The 16,279-nt window shown below is 33.4% G+C and overlaps 1 protein-coding gene across 1 annotated transcript; it reads right to left on the reverse strand.

Annotated features, from left to right (window-relative positions):
• Positions 1–2,989: 2,989 nt before the first annotated feature.
• On the reverse strand, positions 2,990–6,516 carry SOBIR1 (Leucine-rich repeat protein kinase family protein). The gene has a single exon (XM_089424711.1). The coding sequence runs from the start codon at positions 5,662–5,664 to the stop codon at positions 3,280–3,282; it is 2,385 nt and encodes a 794-aa protein (XP_089280837.1). The 5' UTR covers positions 5,665–6,516; the 3' UTR covers positions 2,990–3,279.
• Between the last annotated feature and the right edge of the window lie 9,763 nt (positions 6,517–16,279).

A 16,279-nucleotide genomic window follows, 5' to 3' on the forward strand; every position in this document is an offset into this window, starting at 1 on the left:
TGAGGATTCGAATACCGCACAAAATAAATCTTCATTTAACAGCAAAGCAGATCTCCTAGACCAAACTTCTTCTCCGACTATCTTCAAAAGGACGAACACAATAGATCGTGAAGCTAAAACACTAGTGTCTCAAGAACCAGATGAGATAAAGGAGATGGAAGATAAAAAAAGTTGGAAGACCGTAGAGAAAAAAAAAAAAAAAAAGCTACAACACCAATCTCGCCAAAAAAGACAAGGAGCTAGACAATTAGAAACTAAAAAAATTATAGGTCCGATAGACCAATTTGGTCTCAGTGGACGTTAACCACCACCACCACCATCATCATCATATAATTTAATAGAAATACTTTTTACACCAAAATAATATTATAATACAAAACTATCAACACCAAAATTGATTATTTGATCTTTCTTCTACACAAAAGCATTCATATTGCTACCGGTACGTTCTCATGTTTAAAGATTCCATGGTTGCCCAGATTTCACTTGAATATTAAAGCTGATAACTAGCTATCAAAATGCACTGACTGAAATCAGTTAGGAGCTACAAGTATAAACATACCCACTGGTTTTTTATTCGTTATATGTTGCCGAAATCATGATATTACTGTGACTCTTCAAAAACTCTCGCTGATTGATTCTGATAAGAAAATCATTGTCCCGCCACGACTGTTCTATTCGAACCTATGAAAAATTACAACAATGCAACAATACAAGTATCATAAAAGAAACAGGCCATTGCCATATTGCGTGGGGATTACAGTAATCCTGTTTCAAAAATTGCAATTGTATTTGTTCATATGTGCTTTACTGGCGTACAATTGTTGCAGTATACAAATTACAAAGCCCCATAACCGAAGAAAAACAACAGAATTACAGTTTTTCTGTTTATAATAGGATGCTCGTTCAACATACCCAGACTGAAGGAACGTCAATTATAGTTCAAACCGTTAATAATCATGCCACCAAGTAGTGAGCATAATGTTGGAAGTGAAGTAGGAGTAGAATTGAACGAAGAAAAAACTGTCATAAGGACCAAATGAAGTGTGGGAATATTTTAGTTTTTGAAATCTTGAGTTAAAAATGTTTGGATTCATTTGAAAAACTGTATCTCCCTTTGGTTTAGTGCAGGACATGAAGATGCTTTGGAACTGGAACCTTTTAATATTCATTTTTAGTACTTCCTTATGTATATGCGAGTCCCACAAGTCTGCAGTTTTATTTTAGTTCTAGAACTTGAGTTAGTAAGGTTTGGATTAGCCTGAAATTTTGTATATCCCTTTGGTTTAGAGCCCTAGAACCTAAATATGTTGGGAACTAGAGCCCTCTATTCATTTAAAGTACTTCTGTTTTTGTAAAACCAGAAAAGTGGGATAGACATATTTGGTAAGTAGTAGTCTAAAAATTATGTTTTTTTGCTCAGAAAGTTATGGAAATTCAGGTTATATTTTGAAAAAATTGGGCAGGGATTTTTGTAAATCCAAGTAAAAGCTCTCAAAATTCATAATTTTAAGTGCCCTGGAAGTTTTTGATGGTGCTGAATCCTTTCCACCATTAAAAACATGATTCAAACACTGCATCTACAAAAAAAAATTTGAATTTTTTTTACCCAGATTCAAATTACTTTGAACCATCGACGCAATCAATTCCTCCACCTCCGTATACTACTCCATTTTGTAATGCTGTTTTATTTTTCAGAATGCCAGATAACATGGCTTTGACAGTATTTTGGACCAATTGGTACTATACTAGATCTGTTGTACTTGCACCAAGTGCCCAAGTCTTTAAAAATCATAATGATCTGAAGTCAAATTTCTCAATTTAACCATATTTTTCTCAACTTCAATTTGCCCTAGATAAATGCAACGATTATAGGGTGTAATAAAGTTTAATCCTTGTGATCTTTCAAGCATATTCGTAGTTGTATATTAGTCATAACCATCTACATTAACATGTGTTCATTTTTCTAATTTTTATGTTACATAAACAGTCTCCTACTCACCATATTACGTAGTAGTCTAATAGGGTGATTTTTTACCTTTTAGCCCTTTTCGAAGCAAATTTTCTGATCCATTTTGCCTGAAATTCGGTGAGAAATGGGGAAAACCATAGCTTTTGGTTGTTAAATCTAAACGCAAATTTTCTGATCGATTTTGCTTGTAATTTGGTCAGAAATTGGGAAAACAATAATTTTTTATTATTGTATTTGCATAATTTAAGTACAGTTAAGGTTTTTCAAAGTGCTAAATCTATTTTTACTATATAATCTAAATACTTTAAGGTTTTCAAAATGCTAAATCTATTTCTGCATTTAAAAATGTAAAATTTAAATAACAAAATATTATGATCTCACCCAGAATCAACTTACCTAATTCTGGTGAAAAAGCCAAAAAGACTGCTCCCCATATTGCTACACTAATACTATTATTGTGTCCTGTTCTGTTTTTATAAATATTATACAAATGCAACCATTAATGCCTTCATATTGCTCAACTGATACCATTGCTATTGTGTCCTGTTCTGTATTTATACGTATTATATTAACATTTCTATCTTTCCACATATTGCTACACTAATGAGTACTCTTATGTTTAAGATAGAAATATATTCCAAAGTTGCTCCTTGAAATCCTCTAAATGTCAAAGCCAAAAATCTCTCAAATAGCTATCAAAATGCACTAACCCAAATCAGTTTGGGACCTTATATAAACCTACCCATTGTTGTCTGCATCATTAATGTTGCCAAAGTTGTAATATTGCTCGGACTCTTGAAATGTTTTTATTCCTTTGCTTAATTTCTGATAAGACAGTCACTGTCCTACTATGATTGTTCTATCTGAACCTATGACTACAATGCAAAATACAAAGATAAGAGTTCCTTGCCACAGCCATATTATGTGGGGATTACAGCAATCTTGTTTCGAAAATTACAATGCAAAATACAAAGACCAGGGTTCCTTAATCATAGAGAAACAGGCCACAGCCATATCATGTGGGGATTACAGTAATCATATTTCAAAAATGGCAACTGTTGTGTCTATATATGCTTACTACTATACAGTTGTTACAATATAAGAGTTCTCAAGTTCATAACAAAAGAAAAACAACAGAATTACATATACAGCAGATTATGGTGCTGCTGATTATAGGATGCTGATTCATCAGAGCATCCTTATGAATATCTCTACTTGAAATTATGAAAGATACATTATTTCTGGCATATAACAGCAACGGGAAATAACTAAACATATGCTATAGGAGTGCAGTACTTAAGTGAAATCTATCCACCATTGTTGATCTGTGTAAGCATGGTAAGGACGTCTCTGCTAGTGGGACGCTTTCTTGGATCATCGTCAGTGCAGAAGCAAGCAATCTTCAAGACAAGCAACATTTGATCCTCGTAACCCTGTCCTATAAGACTTGGATCTATGGCTTGTGATGCTGTCTCGGAATTGACAATGGTCCTCAGCCATAATGGAACACTAGCCTGTGAGATTTCCTGGAAGAAATCATGGGATGGTTCCTTACCTGTAACCAGGAAAGCAAGGACCACCCCAAAACTATACACATCACACTTTGTTGTGAACTTCAAAGTCTGATGGTATTCAGGAGCAATATATCCCACTGTTCCAGCTACATTTGAGCTACTAGCATGGGTGGCTGTATCAGCAAGTGCCTTTGCCAGACCGAAATCTGCAATACGAGCTTCAAAGTCCTCATCAAGAAGAATGTTTCCAGGTTTGAGATCACGATGAATGATCTTGGGAGCGCTGTTATAATGCAAATATTGAAGACCTGAGGCAATTCCCATAGCAATCTTATGGCGAGTGGGCCAGGGTAATTCCAATGTACCTTCTCTAACCCTTGTTAAGGCTTGTTGCAGACTCCCATTCTTCATGTACTCATAAACTAGTAGATGACAATCAGACCTTGCAACATAAGCTAGAAGGGCAACAAGGTTTCTGTGCCTGATGTGACCAAGAGTCTCCAACTCAGAGCGAATTTGGCGTCTGCGTCTGTCCAAGAGCTTAGTATCTTCCTCCGTTATATCTGATGGATTGGGAGCTGTTTGATGGATTCTCTTAATTGCAATTTCCTTTCCATAAGGAAGTTGTGCTCTGTAAACTTCCCCTGACCCACCTCTGCCTATAGGCTCTCCTGACATAAGCCCCTCCTCTGTCTCTAGGAATGCCAAATCCTCAGTCTTTTTAATTAGTGGACTGTAAATCACAGCACCCTGAACCTTGGGTCTTTCACGGATATAGAACAAAAACATCCTAAACAGAAATGAAAATACAAATGCAGAGATTGCTCCCATTACTATGCCTACAATCATACCAAAAGCCCACCTCTTTTTAGGATTTAGCTTTCCATGCGAACGTTTCTGGGACACTGGTGCCGGGGCTTTTGCGTCGGTCTCGTTTTCATTCCGATGACGGCTTGGACCGGGAGCTGGGGCTGGAGCACGAGACTGAAGCAATCTTTCAGATTCAGTATATTCCATGAACATAACCCTATTTTTCACAGCGGCTGGGTGTGAAGATTTATGCCACAGCATCCCAACAATCCATGAAAGAAATTTGTGCTGCGATTGCTGTTGCTGCTGCTGCCCGGAGCTCTGTGATGTGGAATGTTCTGCAGCTGTTTTCGTTGAACAGGATTTAAGTGGCCACCCACATAGCCCAGCATTGCCCACAAAGGCACTAGGATCAGCTCCATACCTGAACCAAGCTCCCCATGGAATGGGACCCTCCAGATTATTGTTTGAAACATTCAAAAACCTGAGAGTTTTGACCTTTGAAAATGAAGGAGGAATTCTACCCACCAAGAAATTGCTTGATACATCCAAGGACTGCAACTTGCTGCCATCATCAGCTAATGCTGGAGGGAGCTCCCCTAGTAGAAAATTGCCATGAAGATGGAGGACCAGTAGATATTGTAAGGAGCCTAAACTCTTAGGAATGGAGCCTACAAGCATGTTGCCATTGAGCAAAATGGATTCTAAGGCTGATATGCGGGCTATGTCAGAAGGAATCATGCCTGAGAAATTGTTGTTGGCCAAGTCTAGAAATTGAAGATTGGGAAATGGGAACTGTAATCTATCAGAAACAGTGTTTGGAACCAGAAATGAGAGCTCACCTGAGAAATGGTTGTCAGAGAGATGCAAATCCTTGAGCCTTCTAAGGCTCAATTCAGAAGGAATGGGTCCAGATAGCTTGTTTCCTCTCAGGTCCAAGTATTCCAGCTTCAGGCACCCTGAGATGCCTTTCGGTATGTTTCCAACTAGCATGTTATGGGCAAGAGAAAGCCTTTTCAGTTCAGACAGCCATCCAATGGCCGGTGACAAGCTACCTTCCAACTGTTTGGAAGCCAATTCAAGCCTTACTACTCTTTCCTCAACCTTCACACCATCGGTTGCAATTACTTCACCACACTCCACGCCAGACCAATCACAGGGATTCCCAGATAAGCTCCAATCACCCAAAACTGCTGAATTCACACTCAGGGCCCTCCTTATTTCCACAAGAGCCTGAACATCCTGGTCGAGCCCTCGGCTTGAATGAAAAACATCTTTATGCACGGTGCTAAAACCATGAACAGAACTTACCAGGAAAACAACACAGAAAAGTAAAGAAAGTGGGTGCAAGCTGCAATTCAAGTCCATCCCTTCTCAATATAAACCCAACTGGGTGTCAAGAACTTACACAGATGATATGCAAATCCTGACGATTATGGTCATCAAAAGCACATTCGAATTGCTATCTACCCACGCATCAAGCAGAAAGAAATTACAAACCTTATACAAAGTATATGCAGGATTTCAGCATTTGATGGTTTTGGTCACCAAAACCTCGTTCAAAATTATATCCACCCACCCATCCATCAAGCAGAAAGCAATTACAGACCTGCAATTTTATGAAACTAGGCCTTCTAGATCCTCTCCAGCTTCCCTCAGTTTGCTACCATTCCCCTCATCTAAACCTATGAATCAGCTCTCCAAATTGCCTGGCAGCAAACTAAGTCATGTGCTTGTGAATGGAGAGTTCGAGTTCCCATTGCAGCATTTAAACTAAAAAAACGAGCGCCTCGTCAAAATTCAAGGAGAATTTTACTCACCCTCTTGATCCATGATCCTTCCGAGTTGAAGAAGATAATGCAACCCTTACTTTCCAGTCAGTCCAAAGACTTACGAGTCAATGAAACCTCCATCAATCAAAATTAACAAAGCATGGAAAGTTCCCTCTACATACATTTCACGGACCTATCAGAGGATGGGCGAAAATAATTCCCTCAGCAGGAAGTTGCCTCTAAATTGTTTGGACTTACGAGTCAATGAAACCTCCATCAATCCAAATTAACAGAGCATGGAGAGTTCCCTCTACATACATTTCACGGACCTATCAGAGGATGGGCGAAAATAATTCGCTCAGCAGGAAGTTGCCTCTAAATTTCCCAGACCTGTGAGAGACGGCTGGAAAGACTTTGATTAGTCAATATGTAGACATTTCTCTGGCGTATGAAAAATCCCGGGGGCCAGCACGACTTTGACTTATTCACTAGATTACTCAGATTCTACAAATTATTTGACAATCTACAAAAAGGAGGCCATTAAAAGTTTAAAGTACTGGGTTTTTTGGTTTGCATTCACACTTGCAGCGAAGTGTCAGCACATGTAGTTTTCAATGATCTAGCGAAGTGTCAGGACGTGTAGTTTTTCCATGATCCACTAGTTCATTATCATAATTTCCTTAGGTTGGGATTCATGGGAGAGTCAATAAACCAGAGGTCTGAAGGGTTTTTAACGATAAGTGTCTATGAAATCACAGGTCTGAGGGCTTTTAACCACAATAAACATATCCAGGGCCACCTGGAACAAGATAATTGAATCAATATTTTTTATTGCACCACTATATTAATTGGAAGTGCTGCTTTTATTTTGTGAAAAAACATTATTAATAATTTTAGTTACGATGGTTCAGTGATTTTAATGCATAACAGAAAAATAGGTGTACTTTAGAATTCAATGCAAAAGAGACATGTTTTATATATATATATATATGGATCCATGGGAGAGTCAATAAATCAGAGGTCAGAAGGTTTTTAACGTTAAGTGTCTATGAAATCACAGGTCTGAGGGCTTTTAACCACAATAAACATATCCAAGGCCACCTAGAACAAGATAATTGAATCAATATTTTTTTATTGCACCACTGTATTAATTGGAAGAGTTGCTTTTATCTTGAGAAAAAACATTATTAATGATTTTGGTTACTATGGTTAAGTGTTTTTAATGGCATCAAAGAAAAATAGGTGTACTTTAGAATTAAACGTAAAAGAGACATGCTATATATATATAATAATATTTTTATTTGTTTAATGTTTAATAATTTTTAATTAAAATAAATTTATTTTTTAATATTATAATTTTTTTAATGTCATAAGTTTATTGAAAATATTTTAATTTAAAATTTGAGAATATTCATTATTGAGAAAAAATTTGGCAATAATCATATAATAGATGTTTTGTTGATGTATTTTGAAACATTTAGATAAATTACACTTCATGGTTCAAAATGTGTTGACAAAACATTTCCCATGTGATTATTGCCAAAAGTTTTATCAATAATTCAAGTATGGATCAGGGAAGCTCGAATTCAGAAATATTCATTATATATTATATAAGAAATCTAAATTTGCAAAGACTACACTTTAAACTAAATATTAAAAAAGATTTTGTGAATTAAATTTTAAAAAGGATGGATCTAACTTTTTCCCTACGCTATTAGTATTGCACATGAATATATGTTATAAGAAAGAGATCTCCAAATCAACAATTGTGACCATTGTTGCCTTAACTGCATAACAACAACTCAAGTAAATGAAAGTTGTTTTTTTTCTTTCCTTGTTTTCTTTTTCTTCTAAAATTTATGTTTTGTTGTTGATTTGCAATTTAAAGTTGTAAATATTCATCGAAAAGAAATTTTGGTAATAAGTTAAGGTTCAAAAATAAACTTATAATTTCAAGTGTTCGTGGTGTTGGTGTACAAATCGTCCCAAAAACAATGGATAACCTGAGACCACATCACAGAGGATCGTAGATCCACTTTCTCTATGTGATAGGGGTTGGCTTCCCTTTTACCATATGAGGTATTCCTTGGTGATAATCAAAATTAAATAGTCATTGTAAAATAGTGTGAATTAAATAGATTTTTAAATTATACAAATAAATAGACCAGATTATTGAATAAAGAGTATTTTAAATAAAATAATGTTTTTTGGGAAAAAAAAAAGATAGTAGCTACATAACTCATAAAAACTTACTAAATTAAAATTTCATTAATGACAAATAAAATAAATTAATATATATCATAATTCACAGAGGTTAGTGAAAAATAAAATTAAAATTAAAGAAATAAATAAATTAAAGCACACCAGTGTTAAATATATGTAATTGAACTATGTAGTTTAAATAACATAACGTGAAGTATTATTGTTATTTAACTTGAAAAACAAATAGAATAATTAATTTAATAATTCCAAATAATAATTATTTACATTAAAGCACATAGGTGTTAAATATATGTAATTGAATTATGTAGTTTAAATAACATAATGTCAAGTATTATTATTATTTAACTTCAAAAATAAATAGAATAATTAATTTAATAATTTCAAATAATAAATATTAGAGACTTATTAAATTAAATATTATGTGTGAAACATTAGAGAATCTGAACAAGTCAAATAATGATTAATAATTTCATGTTTTCTAGTGAGAGAAAATAATGAAAATAAAAATAAAATTAAAAAGAAATAAAATTTAAAGAACTGATTTATATGACATTTGAATTTATGGGGCACATAACTCTAAATATCATGTATTCATGGAATTAAACATGCATCAAATAAATTCAAAATATGATTTTAAAACCTTGAATACCAAGTATTCCAAAGTATTTAAATTCATTTAATGTGTTTGATAATAATGCACAATCAAGTTAAGTCACCGTTATGAAACAATGAACCAGTGCATCAATTTGATATTAAAACAGAACACAATGGAAGGAAATAAAATATATAAATTATAATATTATTAATAAAACCTCAATGCCACCATGAAAGAAACCATTTGCAGCATGTACAAGATGGTTATAATAGTTAATATGTTACGAAACCAGCTCACAAAATAAAATGAAAGATAGATCAACGACTTCAAAATAAGCTTCTTTGAGGGGGAAACCTCCTTTACATTACACAAATGAACAATTATGGGATGATACAAATGAAAAGACCTCCTTTCTATATATAGGAGTCTAAGGGATCACAATATAATCAGAGCCTACATAACATAATATTGTAAGGGCACAACAATAACAATAGTGGGGCTTCTATGGGGCACCATAATAACATTATGGGGACTACATGGGCACACCAATACAATAAGGGGGTTGCACTAATAACAAAAGGGGCTACACTAGTAGTATAGGGACCTAACATGCCCCTCTCCTTTAAAAAAGTGTTATCCTCAACACTTGAGTAGTTTTGGATGCTTCTGTATAAAATTCTCATCCTCCCATGTGAAATCTTCAACGGTTAAGTTCTTCAACTTGATGAGATACTCTGAAATTGATCGATTTCGTAGCTGTCGAGTTCATTTTCTGTCACTGCTTCAGGTTCCAATATGATTTTTCCTTCCTTGTTGAGTTCTAACAATATTTTTTGAACTAGGAGCTTGTCACCTATAACCTTCTTTAAGCATGAAACATGGAAAACTAGGTGCACTCAAGAAGATGCAGGAAGCTCCAATTTGTATGCCATAGTACCAATATTTTGCAACACCTTGTAAGGATCATAGTACTTTAGTGATAATTTATTATCCTTCTTAGCTTGCTTGAGGTACATTTGTTTTTATGGTTGTAGTCGTAAAAATACCTAGTCATCTACATCAAAACTCCGTTCACTGCAATGTTGATCTACATGTTGTTTCATTCAATTATGCGCCAAAGTGAAGTTATCCTTTAAGAGTTGGAGAACTTCTTGTTGATGCTCGATGTGATCCTTCGCTGCTTGAACCTTAGAATTTTCTCTTAAAGATGATGTGATGGATGGTGGATGATATCCATAAAGTGCCAATGCATTATAAGATATGGTTAGATTCATTTCTTCTTTCTCTGGGGTTAGTTCCTAGTGTATATCCTCTTATTACGACGTTTCTTGATCATTTTCTTCCTCCTCTTCACAATCTATGTAAAATAATTTCTTCTCAGCACACTTATGACCTTTAATATATTTTCTTTCACAACTGTAACAAAGTCCTTTTACTTTTTTTTCCTCCAACTGTTGTGGTGTCAACCTTGTAGGTTGTGGAAGGCTAGGAGCAACAACACTTTCGTATTTATAGTTGTGAGTGGTAGACTTCCTTGTTGCCGTAATTTTTCTTTCCACTCTTTTGGCCACCCTGAATGCCTTCTCTAATGAATCAGGTTCCCAAAGGAGAACCTCATGTTGGATGTTATCCTTTAAAGTCCCTATGAAGACATCAATCCTATGCTCCTCTGGAATATCATTTACCCTTATATTCAATTTTTGGAACTCCTCAATGTCCTATGTCATTCAACCCCTTTGTTTGAGATTTATCAACTGGCTAAAGAAGGTGTTGCTCTTTGTATCCTCATAATGTGTTATCATTTCCACCGTAAAAATTGACCAAGCGACAATATTTTTTATGAGAGAAAAGTCATTGCTACCATACAAACTGATTGGGTTCTAAATATAAAGCTGTAATATGTACCTTTTGTGTGTTTTGCACATTATGGAGATCAAAATATTGCTCCATCTATAGTATCCATGTTACAGGATCCTTGCCATCAAATCAATCTTTGGAATATGGTGGGTCTTCAATCCAATGTTAGGGTCTATGAAATCATGATTAACATTTCTTTTGTTCTCATCATGAGTTTCCTCTACTACCTTTTCGCCATTAGGAAGCCTTTCTTGTAGTGACTTTGTCCCACCTTCTTTCAAACCTTCCATGTCTTTCTTCAAATCTTCCATGTTTCCATTCAATTTTGTTTCTATACCATTGATCTTATTGATCATAGCTTCTATAGCATTCTTCAAATCCTCCATCCAAATTTTCTTACTAGCTGTTTCTATTTTCTTGATTTGAGTCATTCTTTTTTTTTCTTTCTTTTAGGAGTTGGATATTGAAACGATTGTAACTTTTAATTTTGGATCTCCAAATTCTGAAATTTCATCCTATGGTATTCTTCTGAGTCCTCTTTTCAACCCACACATCTGATTGAGATTGGATTCTCCAAGAAAGCGTTATGCCTAATCTCCCACAATGACTTGATTATAGACTAGTTCAATAGAGTGAACTTGTAAGAAGTACCATGTGTCATTGTTTCGACCTTAAACCCTAAAAACGATAATAAAATAACTACAGACTGTCATCTCTCTATCACTTTTTACTAAATTTGAATCCGATGCTCAGAGAGAAAGTTATGACGATTTTCCCAAGCTCACATATTTGCGATGGAATTGAGAAGCCTGCAAAAATGCTAACTTCCTTGGATCATATCTCTCAAAATATGGCGAGAAAAGATCTGCAATTCGTACGTGATGTTCAGTAAGCTTTCAGCTCAAATGGGTTTTAATTTTAGTTTCTGAAGCTTCGTAGAAAATTATTTATAGTGAAAATTCCACGATGACCTGTTTGAAGCAGCGAAACCATAGAATCCAAAGCTCTGATACCAAATGTTATGAAACCAACTCACAAAATAGAAGAAGAGATAGATAAACGACTTCAAAATAAGGCTCTTTGAGGGGGAAACCTCATTTACATTACACAAATGCACAATTTTGGGATGATACAAATGACAAGACCTCCTTTCTATATATAGGAGTATAAGGGGTCACAATATAATCAGAGCCTACATAACAATAATATTGTAATTGCACAACAATAACAATAGTGGAGCTTCTATGGGGCATCATAATAACAATATGGGGACTACATAGGCACAACAATACAATAAGGGGGTTGCACTAATAATAATAAAGGGTTGCACTAGTAGTATAGGGACCTAACATAATAAGTCAACGTCCTTAGAGTTACCATCCTCCAACCTACCAAAAATATTTTTGGAACAATCTTCTACATCTTCTTTTAAATGTCTAGAAGTTCGTTTCATTTTTAGTTCTAGTAATTTCCTGAATGAAATTATATTAATGATAATTATTTTCACTAAATGTAATACATATTCCATTTAAATGAATTCCTGCACAAGTCCCCAACATAAGAAATCCTTTAAATAATATCTCCAACATTAAAGAAAAAATATAAATTAATTCTCAAATATAACATTAAAATACATGAAATTAAACCATAAACTTACATTTCATAATGTTCTCCTCATTATGTCATGTACATTATTAATGAAATTCAATCTTTACCTTAGGTGAGACCTAGTAAAATTTTCCTACTATATAAAACATTAGGTGATAAATGATGTATTTAACGTGAACGTGTTTTCCAGAAACGCAAGATAGAATCCAAAATATCAAATTTATATCAATTTTTTTATGGCTTTCCTTTTTAAATATTAACGTTTGCATTTCTATAAAATCTGCCATAAAATCTCAATGCTTCTCCCATGCTAAATTAATGTCTGCACAATTTCTTCATCTAACCTTAAAAAAGAAAAATAAAAATAGTTTAAATAAATAAAATATTAAATCTCAATATATCTTAAATTTTAATTATAAATTCCAAATTTCTACTCAACATAGATTTCTAAACCATTTGATAAAATCTCAATAATATATATAATATATAAATTTTAGTTTCAAATAAAATTATATATATATATATAATATGCAATTTTAAATAAATAAATACATATATATTTTCATTATCTTGGGTTTCCAATTATTCCGTCGTCATGCGTGGTCTTCGAGGGATGTGTTTCTGCGTTGTGTTTAAGTGAAGGGTGGTAGGGCGTGTGATATTCATTTAGCTTCACATAAAGCTTGTTAATAACATATGTATGAAGGTTGAGAGTAATGAGAGGCAAGGTAAGTTTTAATATGTTGCTTTGTATGAAACATATGGTGAGGAGGTAAGGTAATGGTATTTTGGGCCTTTATTTTTAAATTTTGTTACAATTTAATTTTTTATTGTTTTAATTAATTAATATAATTCATGTAAAAAAATTAAAATTAGAATTTTATTATTTTATTTAATTTAATCATTTATATATGTTATTGTGATTATTATAACAATTAATTTAATGTAGGGCAAATAAAAAAAATTAGGGAAACAAATTTTTATCATGAGAATATGAGAGGTGGCATAAGACAAAACTGATAGAAGGAGCGAAGATCTAGTTGGGGTTAACTTTGCGACAACATTTGGCGACAACTGGGGATGACGCTCCCCTCCGGAGGATCAAGAACGTAGACCAAATGCCTTTAATTTGGGCATGGAGTCAATTCATGAGGAAGAATGAGACTCAAAAGAAAAAATGTAAAGCAATAGAAGGAAATATTTCATGTCTTAAAGTCTCAATCGATCAATACCAAGAATGAAACAAAAATAAATATGAGGCCCTAGTACACACAGATTAACAAGTTCAATGATTATTTACATACACTAGACGTGTGTTTGTATACTAAGTGTATCAAGGTAGTTATGATAATGATTTAGGGCAAATGATCATAAATGATAAATTTATCACTTTATAAGAGAATTCAACACCATATACAATTCATGCATGCTTATAGTTAATAATTAGGAAATGACACAAATCATAGTACTAATAGATATTCATAAGAATGAATTTCAATTTGGAATAAAGTTGAAACTATGGAGATTAGTTTTCATGGATTTGGTTCCTTTTTGGTCTATACCATGAGTTTCCAGAATCAGATGTCTCTCTGCTACTAGCGGACATCCATAGCTCCGACAAAGTCATCCACTATCATGAGATGATGAAATTTTTGGATTCTTGTTTTCTCTTCATGTTAGAGGCATTTCTTTCAATTTATTTAGCAAATATAACAATCACATGATAGGAAGATTACGCACTGAACTTAGTCCAATATTACCATTGACCTTGCTCCACTACCAATGATTGTTCATAGCCCCAGTGGAGATATCACAATGCCCCATCGGAAGTTACCTCGACAAAAGGGTGGGAGGATTACACACAATATTTTTATCTAATGCCACTGACCTTGTTATGTTGCCAGTGATTGTCTATAGTGCCAACAAAGATACCATCATGCTCCACCCAAGAAAACATTAGTTCCTACCCCTAGGGTAGTATGGTAATAAGGGAAGTTCTTATGCATGGTTATAATGTAGCTAGTGCTACCCAAGTTTCAATTGAATTTTATGAAAGCCCAATCTTATGGTTATAGGTCTAGCCCTTGTGACTTAATGTGATCCCTTAGTATTTATGCGTAAGTAGTATGAAAACGAGATGAGGTGATGAATGTTTAATATGAAGATGACATTACTAAGAGACTAAGATGTGGGCCCTTTAAAGATTGTTACCCCTCAAACATGATTTACAAAGCAAGTCTTTAAATATGTATTTAAAAATCTCATTAGTATGGTTCATACTAAGGACTCATATATGTATATTTCATTCTACTTTGATTACATAAAGACTCTTCAAGATGAAAAAATCTTCGTCTTTATTCATTCTAAACCTAAGATGCATAAGTAAATAAAATTTTATTTATGTACGTGGTTTATATACAACTTGTTTTCAAAAGCCAAGCTGCTGAAAGAAATCAAACAACCAATGTAACCAGATCAATAATTTATCAACTCCAAGACTCTTACCTTTAAGTTTCGAAAATAGTAATATGTTCAGTAATTGTAAGAAAAGGTAAGGTGTTTTTCTCATTTTAGTTCCTAGAAGGGAGTTGATATCTACACAATGATAAAATGATGTTCTCTTAAAGACTTCTTCCATCCAATCTTCTACAAAATCATAATAATTTGTGTGATTATTTAAATGATAAAACATTTTTAACATTAATGTATATGCAATATATTCATAATTTACTCCCTTATTAGAGAAATCTGAAATCATGCTAGGATTTTTCATGTGGCAACTTAAATGTTTTTGAAATTCATGTTCATCATAATGAGAAGAAGAATTGTGTGTAGTTTGGAAAGAGTTATTGAAGTGATGATGTATATATGGAAAAATAAATAAATGAATATTAGTTAAAATAAAGTTTAGAATTAATTCATTTGCATTTTCATGTAAAATAACCTTATTATGTGCATAATCATCATAAACAGGTTCGTTGTTAGTTACATAGTCATATTTATCATGGTTATTTATATGAAAAATATCGTAATTGTATGATTGTTGTGAATTTAAACCTACAAGTGAATAATCATTATCGTATTCATCATACATAGGAGGTTTTGAGTAATCAACATGAACCTCAAATGAATCAACATCAGAACTAATGAAAACACCATCACATGCCTCTTCTTCTTGGTGGGCGAATAACCTTGATTCTCCTTCGAAGTTGTCTTCTTCATAATCATTAATATTAGCATAATAAAAAACATGAAACATACTAGGTATGTTAGAAAATAATTTAGATTGCAAAAAAGTCCAAGAGAAATCCATTGGAAAATAAAAATAATATATATAATCTAGGAGTCGCTAGGTGAAAAAAACAAAGAAATATATACTTTAAAACCTTTAAGCCACATGCAACTGTGATTTTGTTCACCAGTAGGTCACAAACTTAACTGATTAATCTAGTTACCAAAAAACGAAACTTTAACAATTCATTCCCTGGAAATGACGTGAAAAGATGTTAGTGCTCAAATCATCATGGTAACTGAGGATAGCCTAAGACCACATCACTGAGGATCCCAGATCCTCCTCCTCTAGGTGACAAGGGTCGACCTCCCTTTCACCACATGGGGTATTCCCTAATGATAGTCAAAATTGAATAGTCGCTATAAAATAGTTTAAATTAAATAGATTTTTTAATTAAACAAATAAATAGGCCAAATTATTGAATAAAGAGTGTTTTAAATAAAATAATGCTTTTTGGAAAAAAAAAATGGTAGGTACATAACCCGTGAGAACTTATTAAATTAAAACTTCATTAATGACAAATGAGGTAAATTAATATATATCATAATTCAAAAAGGTTAGTGAGAAATAAAATTAAAATTAAAGAAAAGAAAGAAATTAAAGCACACTGGTGTTAAATACATTTAATTGAACTAT

Source organism: Pinus tabuliformis, chromosome 4_2, assembly GCF_031772625.1.
Source record: "Pinus tabuliformis cultivar Carrire ecotype Pingquan chromosome 4_2, CPIR1, whole genome shotgun sequence".
NCBI classification, from domain to species: Eukaryota; Viridiplantae; Streptophyta; class Pinopsida; order Pinales; family Pinaceae; genus Pinus; species Pinus tabuliformis.